Below are 25096 nucleotides of genomic sequence, written 5' to 3'. Positions count from 1 at the left end.
CGCAACGCAGCGATGGGCACAGCTGAACTGAACACGCGGGAAAACCTTCTTTGGCGAAAATTTTAAAAAGTGAATTGGTTCCCTGAGGTAGTGCTCACATGTGACAAATTAACCTTTGGAGAAGTACGTCCACGGTTGACAAGCAGTCACGTCTTTTCCTTCTAATGAAGGTATCCTTAGCATGACTTGCATACTTTGCTGAGGTTGTAGAGGACCGTTGGTACCATCCCCAACGCGTCAACTCATCCTTGGCAGACTCCTATAAAGCAAAAAATTTAAAACCAAAGAGGTGGAAACAAAAACGCTTAAGGATTTTACAAAATAACACCCACCAAGAGTTCAAACTAATTTGGGAGGGTGGCAGTTCACCAATTTTCCTACCTATACGTGCTGTCTATGAGTTTGTTGAATTTCCCGAACAGGTAGGACTTCTCTACTCTCTTCAACAGGGGCCTCAGGTTTTTGTTTTTTCCTAAGGGGGTGAACAGTACCATGAAGTGGAGGCTGGTCGATGGGACACTCCATGTGGAAATTCCCCCCAAATGAACCCTTTAAAAGGGGGTCATACGCACCTGTGAAGCGCGCATAATTAATCCCATGCATGGTCAGCCTCTTTTTCGACTTGGACTTTGTGTGCTTTTGGTAAAACATGCTGCAGAGGGGGGAAGCGGCAAATGAAAGTGAATGAGGGGTACACATGAGTATGCACATGAGGACACGTTTTGGCTGTACAAGCTGGTTTCGCATGGACATGTGTGGGAACACGCCTTGACAAGCTAAGCTGGGGCACGAACACGTGGCGGTTAACTACGGGGTCGTGCTTCCTCAGGGACAAGCGGAACTTGGACTTGCTGGGAGAAATGTAAGTCGAGTAGATGTAGTTGCTCGCACATGAGGAAACTAAATTCACATGGACCCTTTTGCTTTTGGATCGAAATAGCACACTACTTAGGAAGAACATTTTTTTTTACGAGCTCGGGTTCTGCAGGTGTGTGCTCAAGAAAAAGTACGTATGCGGAGGTGTAGATTTTTTTTTTTTTTTTTTTTTAATCCTGTTAATATGTTTTGCGAATCCCCCCTTTTTTTTGTTGTCGCTTCGATGCTCTTTTGTCATCTAAATGAATGTTCACTTAAGCAGTGGTGGTGTGGTGGGGAAGTACCCATGGATGATATGCTCTCTTCGCCACAAGTTCTGCCCTCTGGGAATGCACCACAGATGGGCGATATGGCTGTCACGGATCTTTCCAAAGTGGGGTGGACGCTTCAGGCGCATTCACTTAACCTACGCACGCATGTGTGACCAGGTTACCTACCCCTGGTGTTTATGGAAAGGTGCGACAAAAAATTGTGTTACTAATTTAAGGCAAACATGGTGCGATGTACACTACTATACTACTACCACAGGGAGGAGAGTGAAAAAAAAAAAAAAAAAAAAAAAAAAATTCAAAGGAACCGTAGTGCGGTGAATAAGCAAGCCAGTCAAGAAGCCCTTCGAACCACAACGCATCTCCCCCTAAATACAATTTCCCGTGGTGAAAGGAAAACACCTTCGCACTACAAGCCACGTTTGCGCTGTGAACGTATGCTGTGTAGAGATTCTGCCACCAGATGGGTGTGTACTCCGGCTGATTTGTTCCATTTTGCTTCGTTTCGCTTAGCTTCTCACTGTACTATTTTTTTTTTGTGCCAAGCGTGGCGAAACAGGGAAAATCCGTATCCACGCCCAGCGGAAGATGAACAAAAAAGAAGGGTAAAAAAGTAAAAAGGTAAAAACGGCAAAACGGTAGAACGTGCTAAACGAGAAAAGGTGCACACACTCAGCAGGCCCAGACAGTAGTTGCCTTATCAAGTAGCACACGAAGGGAAGCATCTGGGAAGACGCGTGACCACCGAACCGACACGGGGGAAAATACACACGTCGGTGTAACATAGTTGTGACTGCACTGAGACCACACCTGACAGAAACCCCTCCGAAATGAAAAAGGACGACCACTCACAAACGCTGTCAAAATGTAAAGTCATTCTAGGGGGGTTCTTGATACACTGCACGCTGGGCAGCATCTACTGCTTTTCCAATATCAGCATTTACGTCATCTCCTACATGAAGATCATAGGTTGCTCCAATGTAAAGTACAAGGATAGTAGTTGGGTATATGTGCTTACTTTAATTTTTCAGTGTTTTTTTGGATTTTTCGGGGGAATGCTGAATCAGCATTTGGGCCCTCAGATTAGCGTGTTGCTGGGGGGGTGGCTCATGTGCCTGGGGATCCTGCTGTCCTATTTTACCGTGTTCAACTTTTACCTGTTTTTGATGACCTATGGGATTTTATGCGGCATTGGATGTGGTATTGCCTACCCGATTCCGCTCTCCGTGGCGGTGAAGAGGCACTACGACTACAAGGGAGTGGTGAGTAAAGCTCAGTGACGTGAACGCGTCGTACTGCACACTGCACACTGCCCCGCTGTTTATCCCATTTTAACGCTACTATTACTACTACTACTATTATTATCATTATTATTATTATTACTACTCCCCCTTTTGACAGATCAGTGGAATAATCTTCGTGGGGAGAGGCATGGCCGTTTTCCTCATATGTCCCCTCCAGAATTACTTCATAAACAGGTACAACTACATGCCGGATTACACGCCCGAGTTGGATCTTACAGACGACAAGTACTTCAGCAACTTGGAGATCCTTAACCGGGTTCCCTATTTGTTCATTTATGAAGGGATCGTTTTTGCAGTCATTCAGTTTATAGGCGCATGTTTGATAGCGGACTCTGCAGAAAAACCAAACGAGTTCTTAGCCTTCAATGATAAGAATAGCAAAATATTATATCTAGACCATGGGGGGTATGCAAATAAAAGTCCCAAAGGAATGTCTAGCTCATTTAGGACTCTGTCTAACACATCTAACTTTTCCCTCAGAGAATCCAACAGTACCTTTATCAATAGAGACTTCATCCTGATATGGCTGATGGTATTTTTCAACTGGCAAGCTATTTCCTATACGCAAGTTTTTTGGAAAATATTTGGCTTAAATTATCTAAGCATAGATGATAGATCTTTGTCCTTCCTCGGAGCTGTTTCTTCTCTCTTCAACATTATGGGTAGAATTTTCTGGGGATTCATAAGTGACTTAACTAGCTTTAAAACGGCGTTAATTCTGATGAGTATGTTAATGAGTTTTCTAACCGTTACTTTAACACTGTCTGGTTTATGTGGGAAGATTACTTACTGCATTTGGGTTTGCCTTATTTTCTTTTGCCATGCTGGGACTTTTTCTATTTTCCCTTCCATCACTGCACATACCTTTGGCACCCGTAACTTCGGACCCATCTTTGGCCTCCTCTTCACTGCTAGAGCCTTCTCCAGTATCATCAACGCGATGCTCGCTGCCGTCATTTTGAACAACGTTGGGAATATCGCCATGTGTGCAGTCGTCTCCATTTCGTCCTTCATCAGCATCATGTTGGCGCTGGCCTTTTAGCAGCCAAAAAAAAAAAAAAAAACACCTATCGGGGGGGACCCCTTATCAAACGCACCGTGCATTGCGACCGAGTGAACAGCAATGTGCCAGGAAGGAGATGACCACCGTCACCACGCCCGGAGTGCCCACTTGAAGATGCACCTTAAATGTATTTTTCCCTTTTTTTTTTAAGTAAACATTTGGAGAGTTATATAGAAGAGTAGGGGTGATTACCCCATCGGAAAGGGACGTATAGGAGTACCTACAGGAAGATGTGACGATGGGAAGGACGCTGCGAATCTGTGACCACCCCTACATGGTGCCTATGGTTTGCTTCCTCCTCCCTTTGAAGACCCAAGAATTGAAAAAGATGGAACAGCCAAACGGTTAGCCATACAAACTTATGCTATACTTTTACATGCTCATTTTTTTTTTTTTTTTTTTTTTTTTCCATTTTCCCCCCGCAATGTTGTAGTGACGCACAAGTTGCAGCTCACAGTGAGCGGTTCGTGGTGGTGGCCTAAGGCAGCAGCCCCGCTTTACGAACAGAAATGTGTCTAATGTGTATGTGCCGTATATGGGAGGTTTCCCACGCCCGTGTTTTTGTCTTACCGGTACGTGGGCAACGAGGCCAAAATGCATGCATGTATGTTTGGCCCAATCCAGGGGTGCACGTCCACACGTGAATGCCCATGTGGGGTTAACACGCCCACGTGTATGAGCATCCCCTGTGTGATTTCTTTTTTTTTTAATTTTCCATTTTTTTGTTCTTACGCATGCATAATTTTGGGACAATTTCCACGACGCTTCTGTTTTCGCGTTGCACTTTACTAGTGACGTTTTTCCCCATGTGGGTCTTCCCAACGGTGGTGGCGCCAATTGCGATTCACCCCTCTTCGCGATCTCCCCAAAGATCCATTTTTCCTGTTCTCAAAAGAAGAAAAAAAGTTAGCCTTTTTAAATTGTGAAAAAACTTGAATTCTCGCATATAAGCGAATTCTTTATATTTTCCCTTCCACTTATTTTATTTTATTTTATTTTATTTATTTTTTTGAGAAGCGCTTTCTCGGTATGCGAAGTTCCACCCCGCGGGGTAGCCTCTACTGGTGGGTTTTCTGAGCGGTACACGCCAAGGGTGTGGGGTGGGAAAGTGCCCCAAATGTAGTCCCCCCAAATGAACACAAGATTTATCTCCGCTGTAGCTAACTTCCTTTAGCATAACGTACACATCAAGTAGGACACTCACATGGGTAGTCTATTTTTTTTTTTTTTTGTGTATCTCAACGTATTTGCAATATTTTCCAGAGAAAAAATGTCCGCACATAACCACCAGTGTAACCATGCGTGTAAGGTTCTTCCCAATTGGGGCTAAACGGGAGGGATGCTTTATCCACCCGTTCTGAGATACCTGAAGAGAAAAAGCTTTAGCTAAGTGTAAAAAAAAAAAAAAAAAAATTCCCCCAATTGGCACCCCTTCTTTTTGTGCATTGCGCGGTGTGCGAAGTTGAGCATGCGGGTAATTCATCCCGGGAAGGGAAAATAAAAAAAAAAAAAAAAAGAAAAAGGATAGAAGAAAGGAATAAAGGAAGAAAAGAAAGAAAGGAAGAAAGAAACAAAATGAATGATAAAGGAATCGAAAAAGACACAAGTGAGAGGCCGTCGAGAAGTCATCTAACAAAATTTGCCTCTGTTGGGCGTTTCCCGTGGGAGAGTTTAAGTGAAGCAAGCAAGAAGGATAAACGGGCCTTCCGAAGAGGAACCACCACGCATATTGTGCCGGCGTATTTAACGCTAAGTGGTCTCCTCCGCAAGATCCGTTAAGCACATTTTGTTCCCACCTCCATGGTTGAGAAGTTTTGTCGTCCCATATTTTATTTTTTTTTTTTCCCCCACTTTTGACATTCTTTAAAATTATTTGGTGGAGATTAACCTTACCAGGGGGAGGCTGGGAGGACAAGATAAGGAGCCGAGTGGGGATTCTCTTTTACCCCAAGTAGGATCGAGTCCGTGCAGGTGGACCCCCTCACACACATACACACTAACACAGTAACACATGCCTATCGTACCTCTTTACGATAGCAGGAAGTTAATACCCCATCGAAATGTCCAAAGAAGGCGAAAACAGCTACGAACAGAATGAAGAAACGGAGGAGAGTCTGAAGGGGGAAGGTCCCCCCCGGAAGGATAGAGACAGTTCAGCTGGCTCAGAATATTCAGAAGATGATGATGGGGTGGGAAGCGAAGAGGGAGATGTGGATGGAAATCAGGACGAGGAGGACGACGTGGAGGATGACGACGACGATGACGGGTTGGACGAGGCGGAGGAGGACGGAATGAATGACCGATTCCAGGATATCGAAAAAGTGGAAGAAGACATTTTCAACGAAAATAATCTGCTGCACGCAATAAAGACGAGAGAAGTCCTGGAGCAGGAAATTTTAGTACTCTTTAGCAATATGCTAAAAAAAGAGGTCGTTTTAAACAAGGATGTAAAGAGTACAACTCGGGAAGAAGCATCTTCATACAAAGGAGACCATGTGGATGATGAGGATGACGAACACACACTGGATAGGAAAGGTGCAAACAGAAAGAAAGAGGCAGAAAAAAAATCAAATTTGAAGATAAGGAATAAAGAGTTGTACAATTTTATATACAGTAAGATGAAGTTAAGTGCTAGGGAAGGAAGAGACAAGAAGAGGGAAGATAAAGGTGCGGAGGGTTCAGTTACCGAGTCGAGTTTCTCCAGAAAAAAAAAACACGACAGTGGTAGTAGTAGCCGCAGCAGTAGTAGCGGTAAAAGCAGTCACAGTCATAGTGACAGTCGCAGTAACAGTCGCAGTAACAGTCACACACATAGTCATAGCCGCAGTCAAATGGAAAAAAGTAATCTCTTTAGAATAATTAGTACCATCGAGGAGGTAGAGAAGGAACACTACATCCTGGACAACAACGTGGTGAATATACTTAACGATATCAACACCTACCTGAAAAGGGAAAGAGAGTACCTCAACCGCAAGTTCGGAAGTCATGTAGATTCCACCTTCAAGAACCCAATGTATGTAACCCTCTATATATATAACAACCAGATTCTGAAGGACATAATTCTACAAATGATCAACATTGTTAAGAACGAATTCGATAGCTCCATTTATAGAGACATAGATGAGACTATGTTGGCAAGAAATATTTTCATCCTGATAAATCACCTTACTTCTCGACCCAGTAAAGAATGGTTCGATTACTGGCATAAGCATATGCCCACGTTTAACAACAAGAGGAACGAATTCAATGTTTACAATTACCTACAAATTGAAAAGAACGAAAGGAAAATATTTTCTGGCGTTTTAAAAAATGATATTTACTTCAAGGAGTTGCAGAAACGATCCAATATAATTGAGCAGTACCAAAATGGACTTCAAAGTTTGAAGTGCCTTTTGTCTAGTAGAAATTTCTTAACTCTCCTAAACGAGTTTAGGTACAATTGCCAACTTTTTATCGATGCTGATTATCGGGGCATTGAGGAAAATGAGAAGGTTCTGGAGATGCAACGGAAGGACGCTGAGTTGATTGAGGAGAAGGGCCGCCTCAAGGAGGAGCTGGAGTTCTGTCGAGAGCGCCTCAGGGGTGCCGCTGGCGGGGAAAGCGAAGCAGAAGGTGGCAACATTAGCGGTGGTGACAACGTTAGTGGTGGAGACGATAACGGTGGAGATAGTAGCGATGGTGGCGAAGATGCCGGGGAAGGTGTCGCCAAACCGAAAAAGACAAACAAACTCGTGCGGAACAAAATCAACAACCTGAAGAAACGAATCGACGAAATCAACGAGGAGCTACTCGAAGTGGCTAACTTCTTCCTGGAGGACAAGAAGAAGAGGGAGAGGCTGGTGCAGGAGTACAAGGAGAACGTCTACCTGGTGCGGAACATACTGACGCAGGTCCTGGGTATTAGGAACCCCAAGCGAAGCAACGACATCAGCTCCAACAACGTGCATTACGTCATACTACAAAACGTCCTGGACAGCCACAGCGCCCTCACCCTAATCATCGAGGAGATGAGGCATCTGTTCGACAAGGAGCTGAAGAAGTACGACAGTGAGAAGAACATTCACATCCCCTACTTGAGGCAGAACACCATGAAGGAGATATGGGACTACGTGAGGCTCTTCTACAACATCGTATGCTACATCGACCCGATCGACTTGGTCAGGTCGCTCACCCATCAAGCGCCGGTGCGGCCTGCAAGCAGTGATAAAATTGGTGGTACAATTGGTGGTAAAATTGGTGGTACAATTGGTGGTAAAATTGGTGGCAGGAACAGCGCTGGGGGGGGCGGCCGAATTAGCGGCGGAATCGGCGGCAGGAACAGCGCCTGGGGTGGTGGTGTGAACAGCGGCATGGCACGAAACCGCCTCTCGGCGAAGAAGGCACCTGCCCCCGGCGGAGGGAAGAGGGCCAGCCTGCTGAACCCCAGGAAGAACAACCAAATGATCATGCACCTGTCCAGGATAAACCCACTACTAGCCAAATCTAAAGTTAGAAAGCCAAATGAAGAAAAACACATGAAAAAAAAAAAAAAAAAATTCATAGAGAGGAAGAATTTAATAGACCATTATGAGAACTTTTCCTTTGAAGATTTATCCTTTGACATATTCGAAGAGAAGAAGGGGGGCGGGTCATTCCTCAAAGGGAACATCCTGGATACATTCGACCACAGCAACTTGTATCGAGTGCAAGAGTTCCTAAACAATATCATAGGAATAAATGAAGAATTCGAAAATGTATACGAAGGAAGCAGTCACGACGGGCTGGGACACGGGGACGATGACGGCTTCCATTATTCATTGAAGGTTTTTCTAAACGTCTGCATAAAGGATCTTAGGAGGTGTATAGTCGAATACTACAACCACCAGTGGGACATAAAAATTATCCTCAATATACACGCCTGGATTGTTACTTATTACACGAATTTTTATCTTTACGAAAATAGGAAGCGACTGAACAATTGCAGAATGGGGAAGGGGGTTTCCACGAGGTACTCATCAACTAGCCATTTTTACCACCTAGAGGAGGAACCCCTAAAGGAAGGAAAAGACAAGGAAGATGAAAATTCTCTGTTCATATCGAGAATTCAAATGGTTCTAGGAATGCAGGCATATATAGGAGATAACAGTATCCACTCAGAATTCCTGTGTGATACATTCCAAAGGTTAATAAGGGAAGAAAAAATGAAAAAAAATAGTAGCAAAATAATATTGTGCTGTTTGAGGTGTCTACATGCAGATCTAAGTTTAGTGGATCTACACGCTCTATCCACGGATGACAATGTGAAGTCCATTTGTAAGTCTTCTTTGGATAATTTTTTGAAAAGAAATATCCTAAATAGCTTAAGTTGGATTTTAAAGAATTTCAAGCTAATTAGTCACGACAGGAGCATCTTCACATACGCTCTTAAATGCGCCCTAATGCTAATTGAGTTATTGGAAAAGTTAGGTGGAAGTACATACATCCTGAAGGGGGGCAACAAAATATACGACGAGGATGAAGAGGAAGACGAATTGTACAACACGGATGGAAGTGATAACCACTATGGTGATTCTACAAAACATGGTAGAAGTAACAACAGGGACTACGACACAGAAGCAATTCAAAGAGTCAGTGTGATGGATCTGATTGAAGAAATTTACAGCGGGAAAATTGTAAATACTTGCATGCACATTATAGAAGATTACAAAAGGAATAGCATCCAAATTAATCACCTGATCATTACCTACTTTGAATTTCTACTCAAATTTAAAAACAATGAATACAACTTTTTACTTTTTTTTGACATGAAATATTTTATTATTTTCATGGATGTAATAAATGACCCAGAATGCTATACAAACCCCAGGTACCACTGGATTGCTTCCTTTTTTGAAAATATAGTGGCTTGCTTTTTCAAATTATGGAGCAGTAACTACTTCCTACCCGTGGAACTCTTCTTCAGCAAAGCGATAAATAGAAGCCTTTTCAGTTTGTTAAGCGAAAAATATATGCTGTCCATTTTTAGCAACTACACTGAAGGGAATGACCACTTCGTATTCGAAGAACTCAACAAAGGCAACCACATAAGCGATATTTTTATGGAAATGAATAGCCGCAAGAGGTTAGAAGCATTAGAATGGTCAGCGGAAGATGTAGAAAGTTTGAAGGTCTACTTTAAGCAGTTCAAACACATGCACAATTTTCTTCCGTTCATTAGTGAGATGCTCAACAAATCATCTAGCAGTGTGAAGAACCAACTTATCTTTCTGAATTATATGGACCGAAGAGGGAACGTGATTGAGGACGACGTGGAATATGACATGTCTGACTCGTCTGACAGTTCTGAGGATGTCACCGACGATGGGGCGGATGGCCATATGAACGACAAAATGGGTGACCGAACCGAGGTGGACACCGAAACAGGGAAGGGAGTCGACACCGAGGCAGATACAGAAGCCGAATCAACGACCCCCAGAAAAGCATTCCACGCTACTACACAAGAAAGGAGGAAGGCCAAGCAACCGCTACTGTATACCGTGTATAAGCTGAAGAAGCTGAACCAAGTGCAAGAGAAAGAAACCAACCTAACCTCCAGTGGAATCAACTGTAACGTAGATACCGTGCTCGAAGAAGTAACCTCTAATTTGAAGTCCCTCTACGAATTAAAGAAATTATCGAAAAATAAAATTTTCTCCTATAAGGCTCTCCTGTTTGATATTCCACTGAGCATTTCATCGGAGCTGCTCGAACATAGCAGCTTTAAAAAGCTACTCAGCTTGATTGGGTTCGTGTATAAAGAAAGTAGCGACGAGTGGGTTCTAAATGAACACTTAGATGTAGACATTTTTAGGAGTATTGTTGAAAAGTGCGAGGAGTTGTTTCCCCTGTCGTTGGAGGAGCTAAGGGATAGGTTGCGTGCCCCCGAGAGGGACAAGGTTTCCCAGGGGGGCGATCTCAGTCATGACGATCAAGCCAGTGACAATGACAAGGACGACTCGGAAAAGAAGCAACAACCACGGGGTGACACTGAAGATGACACGATGCACAGGTCATCTGACAGTGCACTTGGCAGAGGAGCGGACCAGAGTGACGAGCAGCTGCACCTGCTGGAGCCACCCAAGCTGAAAGGAACATTCGTCCTGCTCAAACTAATGTACGACCTGTTCATATCGAATGAAGACGACTTCAGAATTTTCTTCAACGACCTGGTGAACCTAATTAGAGACAAATCTAGTTCCATTTTCCAGAGCAGAAAAAGAGAATATGACACATCTGCCTGGATAGCTAGCCAAAAGAATAATTCCAATTTAGACAATTACACAATTTTTCTAGAACCTAAGGACAGACAGGTTCTGAGAAGTTGTCAGGAAAAAGAAGTCCTCTCAGAGTTGCTGCAATATCTCTGGGTGTACATCTCCAAGTCGGATCAACTCATCATTTCAAAGCATATAAAGGAAAATAAATTTTCTGAACGCTTCAGGGTGGTTAACAATTATAAGACCTTGGGGGTTCAGGAAATTGAAAACATCATAAATCAGAAGCAGTCTGAAATAGATGAGAAGAAGAAACAAAAGAAGGAGACTAAACCGACGTCACAACAGAAGTTTTCTTTTATAAAGTGTGTTTGTGAGTATCTGCATCGACTATATGTTCCTCCCAATTCGGGTCCGATCAGCACTGGTCGGAACTGTCCCCTGAATGAGACCTACTTCGGGGGGGACAAACTCCTCACCTGCATCTATGAAAAGCTGAATTCGTGGAATGCCAAGCGGGGCAAAAAAAACGACGAATCGCAAAGCTGCTCCTTAGCTGCTATGGATTTGCTAAGCTACATCGAAAAACCGTCAGAGGTTAATGCAGGGGTTGTCACCACCGTTGGCACTACTGTAGCGCCTTCCCCCCAGAGCGTTGACACGAATTCTTTCCTCCCGTTAGTTCAAAATATATGTACCGCTTTGAAAGCCTTGAAGGAAGAGGATAGGACGTTAAAATGGCACCCCCAACAGGTGCAGAAACAGTGGCTGAAAATTATGCTCAAGTTATTTTACAACGTGCTCTACGATAGTGAGTACAACACCGTGGGGAAACTCTTCCTCGAGTATAAAAACATTAAAGACATCCTCAAAGACAAATCGCATGACTTTTTGTCTCCAAAAGTGGAGGAGCCAGAAGTAACGGTCGGCATACAGATCAACACAATGACAAATGCACATGGGTTGTATGCTGGCATCGAGGAACTACAGAAGGAAGACCCCTCACAACCATTCACCGAAGAATTGTATTTGGAGAGAACGCAGTATGAGATACAAACGAACGAGGTGCTATTGAAAAGAACCTGGAGACCCAAAAGTGTAACCACAGATCTGACCAAAACAGATGCAGCACCGAGTAAAGCCGCCACAGAACCGAAAAAAACTATCGCCATTACGAATGAACCCCATTCCAGGGCAATTCCCCACAAAGCAATTGCCCCCCATAAAAGAAAACTGGGTGACATATATAAACAGGATTATTCCGAATTTTTCAAAAAGAGGAAGCTGCAAAATTCGTATATCAACATGTATAGGAAGAATCGGAAGAGCATCATCGATTCGCTTCTTAAGAACAATAATATTGCCCAATATAATGAGAGTGATATTATAAACCGCGTTAAGCAGGTTTTCATAAAAGCTCGACAGATGGCTTCCGCAGGGGTAATACGCAAGAGTGTGTTCACGCATAAGGCGTCTATGCGGCATCGCACCTACCAGTTTCACTACTTCATCTGTTCGACCACCGTTACTGCACCATTTAAAAAAAAAGGCAAAGCGAAAGAACGAGAGAACCTTCGAAGGGGCTCCCTCCATCGGTTTGCCTTTGTCCCGGTCATACAAAATATGTCCTCATGTTTTAATTGCCCATTTTTCCCCTTCTGCAGGACCTTCGCAACCGATGGAAATCTCGCGCGGACGTGAAGAGGATACTCCTACTGTAAGGAAGGACCATGGGATGGGTACACGGAGAGGGAAAAATGGGAACACTTTAACCCCTTTCCCGTGGGGGAAAACAACCCTGTCCCACTTCCCCCCCTTTGCACCACTTAACATTTTTCTTTTTTCATCACTTAAAATGGTAAACTCAACATTCGCGTTTTAAAAGGTTCTTTCTTTTACTTAAATGGCTTGTACACAAAAGTGAATAAAAAAAAAAAAAAAAAAAAAAAATTACACCATGCAGGTGAAAAAATGACTCGATCGAATTGAACCATTGCACGTGCGTTTTAAAAGTTGGGTGAGGGTGCGGCACCCCGTGTTTGCGAAAAGGAGCACTAATCTATGGTGGGGTGGAATGATGCACTTCCCCCCTGGATTCAACTTCGTCATTGCATACGCAAATGGAATTGCCTTACGATTTCTGTGCCTCTTCCTTTTGCTTTCTCAGTCTAATGATCGTGGACTTGGCTGCAACCGCTGCGGGGGTGGTTAAACTCCAGGCTCCTCCGCACACCTTTCTTTTGCATTTCTTGCATTGCCATATGCCTACACAGGTCCTTTTGGTTGCCGTCTGAAATGGATGGAAAAATCAGTAATGGATTAGTCTCAGTTAGCAACGGCACAGGGGCTACTACACCCCTGCAGGTGGGAGAACGTTTCCCCTCCCTCCATCGTCTTTTCTCATCGCTCTACATCCCACGCGTGAACAATCTTTACGAAGCTCCCCTCTATTCTTACCTTTCCACAGAAGCTGCACATATACTTGGCATGTTGCATAAGTTCGATTTTCTTGATTTGCTTACGGAGGGAAGATCCGTACCTCGTTCCGTACTTCCCGGTTAAGCCGACCTAAAAGTGGGGGAAAAAAATAAAGTATGTGGTGGGTGCGTTTAACGGGGTGATCATTGCTCCAGTGGATGTGGAGGCCCACACTGAAATGGGTGAGAGTATATCCCTCCACTTGGTCCTTCTAAAACAGGTGCGCAAAGTAGCAGCAAAGCGTGAAGAATTGTCAAGGAGGTGTTCCCCTCCCCCCTATTGTCCACCAACAATACGCCACGTAATAACATAACGTAGTGGTCACCACATTGGAGTTCGCTCTACTCCACTACACATAAGAATGCTGCCATGGGGGTCTCTCTCTCTGCAAAAAGCATCTAAGAAGCGCCCATTAATCCTTCTTCTTCCCACTTGCCTACCACATAATGCAAAGAAGTGGGCATACTCCTAATTTGATTGGCCCCCTTTTTTTCATTTTCATGCTTTCTCCTTTCTTACCTTTTTCGTTCTTCGCGACATTTTTTATTGAAACAAATTGGAGGGTTAAAAAATGGCAGAAAATTATTCTTCGCTTTTTTTTTCTGAATTTCTTCTATAATTCCAAATTGTGGAAAATGAAAAAAAAAAATTCAACCTGCTTAATTGTTTGATTTTTTTTATTTTACTTCATTTCATTTTATTTATTTTATTATTTTTTTTTTTTCAATATAAAAAATACGGTATCAGTTTTTACCTTCATCTAGTAACGTTTTCCCTATTGCCGAGCGCAACAACTTATGGTATTTATAATGCCCCATACGGAGGTGGAAAAGAAAAACGGGGGCTGCTGATTCGCCAGCGCGTTTTAAAAGAGCACTCAATCTCAGCGGGGTTCAACCAACCTTAACTTGACTGAGAGAATACGCTGACGTGATGACGGGGTGAGAAGAAAAAGGGGAAAAAAAAAAAAAAACCACTTTACCCTCTCCCACTCCGCATGGCGGGAAAGAATAACGCCCTTTTCTTGCTTTGCCCCGCCGGGATGGGAGTTAAATTGCCTTCCCTTCTGGTTGGCCTTAATTGAGGGCTTCTAACACTGCGCACTTAAAAAAAAAAAAAAAAAGGCTTGCATATACATAATGCCCAACCTGGTTGTGCAATGTACGTACAGATAAATAGGCATAAATATTAAGGCACGGATTTTATTTAAAAAAAATGACCCACGGAAAATGAGGGGGAAAGCCCAATTTTCCCGCGCCTCAATATTATGTTGTAGGCGTGGCATTTCCACGCGGAATGCGCACCGTTTTTGGAGGCCCCGTCAAAATAATCATTACTTTTTATGTACCTTTTGCGAAATAATCAGTGTGACGACTTAAGAGCGTCCCCGCCTATTATAGCATTTAATCCATGGAGTGATAAAAACGGTTCGTTTTTTCAATCCCGAGTGGGGCTCACCTCGGCTGTTTTTCACCCGCATATCGTTATTACTTGCTTAACAAAAATTGGAAATCTGTTCTGCGCATTTTTTCCCCCGCATCAATATTAAGCCCAAAACAACTGTGGCAGTAATGGTCGAAGCAGAGGCTGGGTGCCCAAGGACGGTGCAACGCCTCCACGCGTGCTACACTTTTTTTTTATTTCCTTTTATGTTAACTCTTTCAGTTGGGGAAAAAAAAAAAAAAAAAAAAAAAAAAAAGTTCAATAAACCGCTGGTCTACGCATACACAGGTGCTTTTTCACACATGCTACCGTTCATAGCAAGGTTCCACTGCATGTTGCGGCGGTTACTCTCCCCCACTGGCAGACAGGATATAAAGTGACCGCCGCGAGACATGCAGGGACATGCTTGTTGCAGCAAAAATACATTTAATTATTATTGAGGGAAAACTTAAAAAAAAAGGGCAAAAAATGCACTTCCCTAACATCACATTAATCATCACATTCCTCCAGGTCGGCCGATGAAGTCGTGCGTCTGGTTTGTGTGCCTCCTCACAGAGGTTCCTCATGTATTCCTCTGTTCCTCTAATTTCTCCATCCGCGCGGCAACGCAACTGGTTCTTCCTTCCCCCATGGGTCACATGCAAAAAGGGGGATTTATCCGCTCTATTCAGCAAAGTGGAAAATGAGCCTACGGGGTTTGCCAGTCCTGCCGCGTCCTCCCTAAAGGCCGCTCAACAACTCCCACAAACAACAACTCCCTTAGTATGAACCCACGAAAATGTTATTTATCGGAATGAAGACAAGCTTGATGGTGTAGCCAATGAATCCCATGATGAGAAAGCCAAAGGAGCAGGCATATACGATGTTCGTGTACTCCTTCTTGTTCGGCTTCGTGCACTTCCTTATTAACCTGACACTGTCATGGACGAAAGTTTGTATGCCGCTGATGATGCACCCGATGGGGTGGTTTTCATCAACTACAAATTCGGGCAGCTTTCCTTCGAGCATGGTGACTGGTGCTATCGATATAATGCGGGCAAGTGGATATGGTCTCGTCAAACGATAGGTAATATGCTCGACTATGTCGTCTCTGTAAAAGGGGGGTGAATGGAAATGAAACAACGTGATGAGCGTTCGCAATTGCGCAAATCATGCGGTACGGCAGATACACAGGCTGGGACGTGGGACGCTTTTCCCGAGCTGTGTGCTTTTCCTCTCTTCGTACTTTTTCCTTTCCAATTTTTGCAATACTTTTTTTCCCACTGAGTCAAGGTGCCTATTTTGCTATTCGCGTTTATTTTTTTTTTTTTTCCCCTCTTCCGATGAGTAATCCTGTTATAACTTGTTTTTTCCCTTTTTGGAAAATAAAAAAAAAATAATAATGATAAATCAGATCATGCGATGGGGAGATGAAAGGGTAAAAAAAAAAAAAGCAAATAAAGAGGCAAATAAAAATGTGAAATTTTTTTTTTTTTTTTTTTTTTGATAGTTTCTCAACAAATCAGTCCAATCGGCAAACACGTCGGATAATCCAACTTCCGATGAGGTGAACTTGCGAAAATTGTAAAAAAAAAAAAAGGCACCAAGTGAACGATCGAACAAACGAGTATAAACGAATAAATGACAAAAAAAAAAAGGGGTAAGGAACGAAAAGTGATAAAACCGACTGAGGGATGGAAATGTTCGCGCTATTTTTCCTCCTCCTTTAAGGCCCTTTTGCGAGGTGAATAATCTCGGGGAAAGCCATACAGAAAAAAAAAAAAAATCCCAATATATTGGGTAAGTATGCCACCTTTTCATACGGCATTACCAATACGTATGCACCCATATAGGTGTATATGCCGAGGAGTTTATATGCCAATTGTGGGAAAGGCGCAACTGTAAATTTCCCTTTTTCACACCTTGCAGAAATTTTATCAAACAAGTGAAATAAAATCACCCATTTGATGGACCACTTTAAGTTAAGCAGAAATTGGTCAACCGTACACAAAAGAAAAAAATAAAAATAAAAAATAATAAAATAGAAAAATAATGAAATGCGTTATAGGAGGTAGCCAACTGGATGGGGGAAGTAAATAATTTTTTTTTTTTTTTTTTTTTTTTTGTGCATATACTTTTTAGCTAACTGGCGGGGACTGTACATACAAGTAGGCCTTTTTCTCTTGTGTTTTGTTATCCCCCGATCTGATGATTCTTTTTCTACCCCTTGGTTGAAGCGAAGTTCGGTTGGGTTGTCTTATGGCGTGGTTTACATGCCACGTATGCTTTGGGGGGACGCCCCATTTTGCGCCTTTCCCTGCTGCTACTCAGGGGGGACATATATACATATATATATGACCAAGTTAACCCAATGCTGTCCCAAAAGTTTATGTGCCCATTCTCTAATTGCCGGGTACACGTAAAAGGGGTGAAGTAAAATTGGAAGAGAAGAGACACCCTTTTGATATTCATGTAGAATCTGACTGAGGGGAAGATATCCTCCCTCTTTCCCGTTCGCATAACAGTGGAAAGTGTGGTCTCATTTTTGGTCAAACATTATTTCATATAACCTTTCGTGATATTTTCATGTGTGGGTGGTGGTAGTAGCTGTACCGATGGAAGGGAAGAAAAGCAACTTTGTTTTCTCTCCGCCTATCCACCTGCCGTCACGCGAAAGTTGCAGTTACGATTGGATTTACGCGGATGACCTTTTCGCTTACTTTGTATGGGGGTTGAGAATTTTTACCACAAGAACGTCCTTCATTCACACCAGGGGGGGTCAACCAGGGGGAAGCAAAAAAAAAAAATTGTTGCCAATCAGGGAATTCTTTTCCATATTATCAGATCGTTGTGTCGTGGTCCCCCCCCGAGTGAGCATTTCCCAGACATGAGTTTGCTAACATATGTAACGTCCTACCAGTTTGTTCCAGCGTGCTTTCATACAGACGGTGACGTATCACATGTGTTTTAAGACCATATAGCAGAATATTTTCCGTCTTTGGGACTTCACCCCCATTTGGTGGGCCCCCGCGATCCGCATTTACATCATCAGGTTAAATTATAAATGCTAGTCATGGATGCATTTGTCCTCCTGGTGCATACACTTTGGTGGAGAAAAAAAAAAAAAAAAAAAAAAATCCAGTCTCAACGATGGGGGGTTAATTCACAATTCTGTAGAAAAACTGCGATAAGGAGTTCCTTGTTAGACGTTACATGGGGCTATCTCACTCGGTTTGGCTAGCCAAAAGTAGTTACATATAAGAGTCCCACTTCCACCAGGGGGATGGCTCATGAAAGTAGTGGTCACAACAGGTGGATCTCGCACCGAGTACACTTTTCCCCAAGGTGGGGTTTTTTTGCATCCTTCATTCGATTGCACAAGTGGCAAACTACGATAAACTGCCATACGGAGTTGTGCATCCTTGCGCCCCTCAACTTTGCGCGATATCCCACGCAGGGAGGTACGCACGTTGCACGTAAATAATTATTTCGAACAAAGGGTCGCAAAAATGGGAAATCGCGGGGTTGCAATTTTGCCCAATTTTTAGGGCAATTTGTGGGAATTTTTCTTAAAATGTTCCCCGCTCTTTTTTTTCCCTTGCACTGGTATATGAAGGCATACGCCTTCACCCTTCTGTATGCGCCTACTGGCATACGTGCAGCATACACGGTCGAATGTCCCTGCCCAAGGGTCGGCTAGCGACATACCCCCCCATAGGTAAAAGTATATAGTATATACTTATATATGTCGATATGCATATATATTCTGCATTTTTTTCCCCCGCCCCCCTGGTGAATACATACTTGCCCTAGGCGGAAAAGTAAGCCCTTTTCTCTTCACCTCTGGAGAAAAAAAAAGGAAAAAGGAATAAAACGTAAAAAACGCGAAATGGCCAACATAACCAAAGTTAACCAACACCTGCAAAAGGGAAAAAACTATACGGAGTAAATAAAGGCAATAAAAGAAACGGGAAAAAAAAAAAAAAAAAAAAAAAGGAACGAACGGCCAGTGAACAAGCGACCGTACAGGCGAAATAGTCAAACGGAAAAAAAAAAAAAAAAAAAAAAAAATTGTAAAACCAAAAAGAGCGAAACCAATAACGGCCAAGCCAAAACAGCGAAACTCAAATTACCAATTTAAAAAAACGAAAACATACAAAAGGAACAAAAGCGAGCGAACAATTCGCCAAATTTACCCATAAACCAGAGAGTATGTTAAAACCTATTTTAGCGAGGCCAGCAGGAGATATATTTACCAATCTCAGGCAGTCACGAAAAAAATGAATGAGTGATTAAACAAACAGCCGTTTTGCAAAGCTACAAAACAAAAGGAGAAAAAAAGAAAAAAAAAAAAAAAAAACGTTTAATTCATCTTTGTAAGCTACATATAGAGGGCACGTGTCATCCGTTTTTTACAATTTGTGAGGAGACCAGATCTCTTTTAAAGGCATATTTGCGTGAGCGAGTTGGTAAAGTGCCATTCGCCATACGGATTTCCTCCACAAAAAAAGTCCCTCCATTTTTGTTACCCCCTTTTCAACTCCTGTTTCTCCTTGCGCAAAATTCCTCCCCACCGCATTAGCACCCCCGCCCGTTGTGCAGTTCTCTACATACGTCGTTTGCCCCGCGAAGTTCCAGCTCGGTAACTCCACTGACAAACAACACGATATAGCCACCATGGACCACAGCGTGCAGGACGAACTCGTGGACTACGAAGACGACGAAAACATATTAGATGCCAAGGATGTCAAGGGCAATTTGGACAACAGTCTTTTAAACAACAACAACAAGCGGGTGAATGAAAATGGGGCTATGCGAGGCAGTTATGCCACCGTGCACACGGGAGGGTTTAAGGATTTTTTTTTGAAGCCAGAGTTACTTAGGGCCATAAGCGAAAGTGGCTTCGAGCACCCTTCGGAGGTGCAGCAGGAAACCATCCCCGCAGCCATCACGGGTAATTCTTAGCAGCAACCAGCGTCCCTACATCCAAGGGTGCAATTATATCACCTAAGCATATACATATCACCTAAGCAACTCCCCCCATATTACTCCACCCCCATATTGCTGCACCCCCACAGGTACGGATATCCTCTGCCAGGCGAAAAGTGGAATGGGTAAAACAGCCGTGTTTGTGCTGTCCATCCTGCAGCAACTGGAGACGAACGATGAGAAGGACATAAAGGAAGAGAAGGAAATGAACAACAGCAGCAGCAACAACATCGGAGGAGGACTAACCAACGGAGATGGCGCGTCCAAAAATAAATTCGTCAGGTGCCTCGGATTGGCACACACAAGAGAGTTAGCCTACCAAATTAAGAACGAATTCGATCGATTTAGTAAATACCTAAAAGGGGTCCGATGTGAAGTGGTCTATGGAGGAATCTCCATGAGCAAGCATATAAAAATGTTTAAGGAAGAAAGCATTCCTCATATTATTATAGGAACCCCAGGACGTATCCTGGCACTTATACGAGAAAAATATTTGTTAACAGACAAAATCCAACACTTTGTCCTGGACGAGTGTGATAAGTGTTTAGAAAAGTTGGACATGAGAAGTGACGTGCAGAAGATTTTTATTTCCACTCCGCTAAAGAAACAGGTCATGTTTTTCTCAGCTACTATGGCAAAAGAAATGAGAGACGTGTGCAAAAAATTCTTACAAAACCCGGTCGAAATTTTTATTGATGATGAAGCGAAATTGAAGCTGCACGGATTGCTACAACACTATGTGAAGTTACAAGAAAAGGACAAGACGAGAAAGCTAATTGAAATTTTGGACGCTTTAGAATTTAACCAAGTTATTATTTTCGTAAAATCTGTCACAAGGGCAATCACTTTGGATAAATTGCTGACCGAATGCAACTTCCCTTCCATTGCCATCCATGGTGGCCTTGATCAACAGGAGAGAATTGAACGATACGATAAGTTTAAAAAGTTTGAAAATCGAATCTTAGTCTCCACTGATTTGTTTGGAAGAGGTATTGACATTGAGCGAATAAACATTGTCATTAACTATGACATGCCTGAAAATTCAGACTCCTATCTGCACAGAGTCGGTCGAGCTGGTCGATTTGGTACCAAGGGGCTCGCCGTTACGTTCGTTTCTTCTCAAGAGGATACCTTAGCATTGAATGAGGTCCAGACCAGGTTTGAAGTTGCCATTTCGGAAATGCCGAACAAGATCGACTGTAATGAGTACATCAACCAGTAGAGAGAGGGTGTGTGCCGAGCAGCCCGTGGGTGGTTTTTTTTTTTTTTTTTTTCTTTCTTTCATTTGGTTTGCCAGGCGATGGGCATGGTGTGAAAAAACACAACGCCACGCAACGTCGAAGCAACTGTGAATATATATATTTATGTTAGGCCATCGCCACGTTCCCAGTGTGCGCCCATGTGTTATCTGTCCGTGCACTTCCGTCACGTACACGTACTTCCACCCCACCCCTCTTTTACGTATTCACGAGCATACGCAAAAAATGCATTTAAAAAAAAAAAAAACAACTTTTGCAAATTCAATTTTGAAAAACCATTTTAAAAAGAGCCCCGGATGGGGGCACCATTCGACAACTGTGTACACCTGGCTGTGACTTTTGCCCGACCATGGCGACTAGCCATTTGACGGTTAAAAAAAGAGAGAAAAAAAAAAATACTTGCAAAACAGTACAAAAACTTGCCCAAATCGCCTGAACAGTTCAGGTAAAAACAGTGCCCAGCGCGCAACTGTGTGTGCGGCCCATTTGGAGCAACAATGAACGCTAGACTGTTTCCCTTTCGAGAGAAGTCCCTTTATTGGACATTCTTCCGTCTGCATATGGTTATTCCGGTTATTCCGGTTATTCTGGTTATTCTGGTTATTCCTTTTTTACCCCTTTTGATGTTCCGTACACCTGGTGCTGCATACCACGGGGCGAAACAACTCAGCCGCTTCGAGGGAACTATTAGCAACACGCCCGGGCGGACGTTCCCTCTTTAGCCATTTCCGTTCTTCCCATCATTCCGAAAACTTCTGCTTTTCCGATAACTTCAAAGATTTCTGCTTTTTTGATTATCCCAATTTTTTCGCTTTTTCAAACGCCGCTTAACTCCAAACCGCTTGAACATTCACAAGTGCATACTCCCAAAAAAAAAAAAAAAAAAAAAACTCCGCATCGCCCAAGTGAGCTGCGAATCTGCTAAACTAAAACGTCGCCATTATATTAGTCTCTGCCGCAATTCTGCGAACGTCCTTTTTCCTCGTGCTCTTTCGTTTCACACGTGCGGCATTTTTTACTCCATTTTCGTTACCCTTCTGCTTCATTTATGCTTCAATTTTTGCTTTCCCCGTACAACGCCTTTTTCGTGTAATCCGTGCCGCATTTTTTACGTTTCATTTTGCATATCCCTTTCTATCCCCATTTTTTCCTCTATATATATATATATATATATATATATATATATATATATATATATATATATGTACATTTTTGTCACGCTGCAGCTTCGCAGGTTCTACGCTGCGCCTCCCCCCGTGCAATGGTCATCACTTCCTACAGAGAAGTGACCATCGAGGGGTTCCCCCGTTGCAGCAAATGTGCCGTTGAGCAGTCATGCGGCGTGGCTTCCCAGTGGTGAAGTCCAGTTGAGCAAAGGCCAATCGGAGTAACATAGCCCTATTAGTCATTTCGTCCATTTTTTAATCCCCCATTTGGATTGGTATCGCTCACCGAACACGCTTCAGAAGTTTCCCCCGTTTTGCCGTGCGACAGCTGTGACATAGCTGATTAGTGAGCTTCCCCAGCTGCACATCCAAAATATGCTTGCGCGTTCTCGTTTCCTACCTTTTGTATAATTGAGAAAAATTGTGGCAGCCCATTTGGATTTGGTTGGAGCGTGGTTTAGTCTGTCCCTCCTGGGATAAACCCATCGGTGAAACTCCCGTGGGAACACTCCTAGATAAGTTGTAGCTTTGCCGTGTGAACCCGAAAGAGGTTTAACTTCCGTGCCCTTTGGTGATTATCTATTCCGTACCGTTTGGAGTGAGTCCAACTGGGATTGCCACCTCCCTCACCCGTAGTAGCAGCATCAGCAGCTAACTTTTCTAAGAAGGCGTTCTTATCAATTTCCACTCCACACCCCAGCAAAGATGAAGTTCGGAAAGAACATACGGAGGGAGATGCACAACCACCCGGGGATGCACTACCTCGGTTACAAAGGACTAAAAAAGCTAATAAAACAAATAAGGGAAAGTCGGATGGAAGGAAGACATACCCAAGGGAAGCAACTGAATGATCAGTTCGAAAAATTATTACATTCAGACTTGGAAAATATTGAAAGGACGTTTAGAAAATTATTTTTTGAAATAAATGGAATGAAGGATGAAATTGAGAAGAAATTTGCTTCACGCATTTTCAACAGTGAAGAATTAAAAGTGAATAAAAAAATTTGTTCGTTTGATAATCTACTGGAGATGTTGAAGGAAGGGGGAGTGGTGTCTGAGGAGGTGCTGGACTTTTGCATCCGGTTGAGTTTGCTCTCCAACAAGTGCAAAGTTATTCGCACCTACGTGGTGTATAATTATGTTGGGTTGGTGAAGATTCTGAAGAAGAGGCGGAAGCGCTGCGGGAGCGACGGAGAGGGGCTCGCCCAGCTGGACCACCTCACCTCCGCGTCGAACGGCACGCCAAGCAGCACGCCAAGCAACACGCCAAACGGAACGTCCAACACGGTGGCCAACACGGTGGCCAACTTAGTGGGCAACATTGTGGGCACCTACTCATGGTGCCTCTCCGATGAGCTGCCCCAACTGATCACTTCAGTGAATATCATCTCTGACGAGTTCATGCAGCAGCTGTGCAACTCCCCCCTCACATCGGAGAAGTACACATGCCCAATTTGTCTGTGCCTGATTCACGACCCCGTGACTTTAAATTCCTGCTTCCACTCCTTCTGCTGGAATTGTCTAGCCACAGCTATCCAAAACTACTCTATCGATAACTGCCCCTCGTGTAGAACCAAAATTGTCTACGATAGGGACTCTTTCAAAATAGACGGTATTTTGAGTCAATTTTTGAAGAAGCACTTTGTGAGCGAGCCAGCTGCGGAATGGGACAGCCACTCACGTGAGGGTCACCCCGTCGGTCAAGAAGAGGCGTGCCAAGAGGGAGCAGAACGGGACGCATTCATCGCCGAATGGACCTTCCCCAATGTGACCGAACCTGTGGAGGGAAAGAAAAACAAGCTAATCCGGAGAAGTACAAAAGATCGAATCGGTTTGGAGATGTCGACACGTGGCCCAGCTGGTGTAGTGAAAGGAAGTGCACCCCAAGATATATCCCTCCCTGCGTCGGATCTTACTGCCCCCATTTTACCGAACAACAGAGAAGAAAAACCTGTTCACGATGGAGACAATTTCTTCCCGTGGTACTGCACCCCTGATGAAGGCGAAACGGATCCTTGGGCAGATTTTGACGACTACCTGACCGTTTTGAATAGCGTCGATAAGAATGAGATGGAGGACAAAGGGCGGGAAAGTGACTGTTGCAGTGATGAATGTCGAGAGGGCGCTTTTCCCCAATCGGAGATGACAAAGATGGGGCCCAAGGGGAGCGTGCCGGACGCATCGTACCGTCTGGTCAGCGACGTCATTAGCTACACCTTTAGCTAATCCCACTCTGCGTAACGGCCAAAATGTGTGTAATTTTTTATGCGATTTTTTATGTGCCTAGTTATCTGATTAGTTATCTGATTAATTGTTTGATTTGTTATATGCCTAGTTATTTGCGCGCCTTTCGGGAAGTTAACCCCCGCCCCCTCGAGGGACGACTTTTAATTTTTTCCAAACATCTCCTTAAACGTTTTCTCATTCGGGGCTGAGTGAGATGCCTCTGAACGCGTGAGTGCTCTTTGCCATTCACTTTAAAAATAAAACGTGGCGTGAAGCGTGCACAGAGTTGACCTCCCTGGGTGAACTAGCAGCCCTTTTTCAATTAACTAACAGATGGTTAGTGCACCACTGAACAATAAATGGCTGGGGGGAGATACACGTAAGGGGCAACTCGGTTAATCTGGGGGAAGCCAAAAAGGTGAATTGGTCGGTCGGAGGTGCAACAGATCGATCGTTCTTTCATTCTTTCGTTCTTTCACTTTTTTTTTTTTTTTTTTTTTTTTCGTTTTTACTATTCTCCGCAGTTTCCATTTTTCCTTTTCGTTGTTCGCACCGAGACCGCATGGGCAAACGGTTAAATGGGCACACACAAGTATTTTTACACCCGTGTGTGCTTTCCCCCGAAGAGTCTTGCGGGACGGATGAACAGACCCTTTTGGTAACGCGGTGCGGAGCTGCTGCTCTGTCAGGGGATCTAGCTAGAAGGGTGAAACCTCCCCCAGTGAAACATCCACCCTTGGGGATTGCACTTAAACCCATTGTTGCTTAAACCCGTTGCCATTTCAACCCGTTTCCACTTCAACCCTGCTGAT

At 43.6% G+C, this 25096-nt stretch overlaps 7 protein-coding genes across 7 annotated transcripts; 4 read left to right on the top strand and 3 right to left on the bottom strand.

Annotated features, from left to right (window-relative positions):
• Window positions 1–237: 237 nt before the first annotated feature.
• Window positions 238–961, bottom strand: PCOAH_00008830 (Uncharacterized protein; the record flags this gene model as incomplete). The annotated part of the gene is made up of 4 exons (XM_020057692.1): window positions 238–259; window positions 382–472; window positions 573–652; window positions 795–961. The coding sequence occupies 4 exons, from the start codon at window positions 959–961 to the stop codon at window positions 238–240; spliced, it is 360 nt and encodes a 119-aa protein (XP_019913008.1).
• A 1014-nt stretch (window positions 962–1975) lies between these two features.
• PCOAH_00008820 (MFS transporter) lies at window positions 1976–3491 on the top strand (the record flags this gene model as incomplete). The annotated part of the gene is made up of 2 exons (XM_020057691.1): window positions 1976–2407; window positions 2547–3491. 2 exons carry the CDS (start codon window positions 1976–1978, stop codon window positions 3489–3491), a joined length of 1377 nt encoding a protein of 458 aa, XP_019913257.1.
• A 2081-nt stretch (window positions 3492–5572) lies between these two features.
• PCOAH_00008810 (Uncharacterized protein) lies at window positions 5573–12465 on the top strand (the record flags this gene model as incomplete). The annotated part of the gene is made up of 2 exons (XM_020057690.1): window positions 5573–12184; window positions 12409–12465. 2 exons carry the CDS (start codon window positions 5573–5575, stop codon window positions 12463–12465), a joined length of 6669 nt encoding a protein of 2222 aa, XP_019913160.1.
• A 410-nt stretch (window positions 12466–12875) lies between these two features.
• Window positions 12876–13762, bottom strand: PCOAH_00008800 (60S ribosomal protein L37a; the record flags this gene model as incomplete). The annotated part of the gene is made up of 3 exons (XM_020057689.1): window positions 12876–13034; window positions 13202–13312; window positions 13742–13762. 3 exons carry the CDS (start codon window positions 13760–13762, stop codon window positions 12876–12878), a joined length of 291 nt encoding a protein of 96 aa, XP_019913066.1.
• Window positions 13763–15424: 1662 nt separating this feature from the next.
• On the bottom strand, window positions 15425–15673 carry PCOAH_00008790 (Sec61-gamma subunit of protein translocation; the record flags this gene model as incomplete). Its single annotated transcript, XM_020057688.1, has 1 exon — window positions 15425–15673. One exon carries the CDS (start codon window positions 15671–15673, stop codon window positions 15425–15427), a length of 249 nt encoding a protein of 82 aa, XP_019913322.1.
• A 3648-nt stretch (window positions 15674–19321) lies between these two features.
• On the top strand, window positions 19322–20855 carry PCOAH_00008780 (Helicase; the record flags this gene model as incomplete). The annotated part of the gene is made up of 2 exons (XM_020057687.1): window positions 19322–19598; window positions 19723–20855. The coding sequence occupies 2 exons, from the start codon at window positions 19322–19324 to the stop codon at window positions 20853–20855; spliced, it is 1410 nt and encodes a 469-aa protein (XP_019913273.1).
• Window positions 20856–22763: 1908 nt separating this feature from the next.
• On the top strand, window positions 22764–24284 carry PCOAH_00008770 (Uncharacterized protein; the record flags this gene model as incomplete). The annotated part of the gene is made up of 1 exon (XM_020057686.1): window positions 22764–24284. The coding sequence occupies one exon, from the start codon at window positions 22764–22766 to the stop codon at window positions 24282–24284; it is 1521 nt and encodes a 506-aa protein (XP_019913161.1).
• Window positions 24285–25096: the final 812 nt, after the last annotated feature.

The sequence above is a fragment of the Plasmodium coatneyi genome, chromosome 4, assembly GCF_001680005.1.
Source record: "Plasmodium coatneyi strain Hackeri chromosome 4, complete sequence".
Classification (NCBI taxonomy): domain Eukaryota; phylum Apicomplexa; class Aconoidasida; order Haemosporida; family Plasmodiidae; genus Plasmodium; species Plasmodium coatneyi.
Note: the sequence above shows the minus strand (reverse complement) of the source record. Positions and strands in the feature narration are given on the sequence as shown.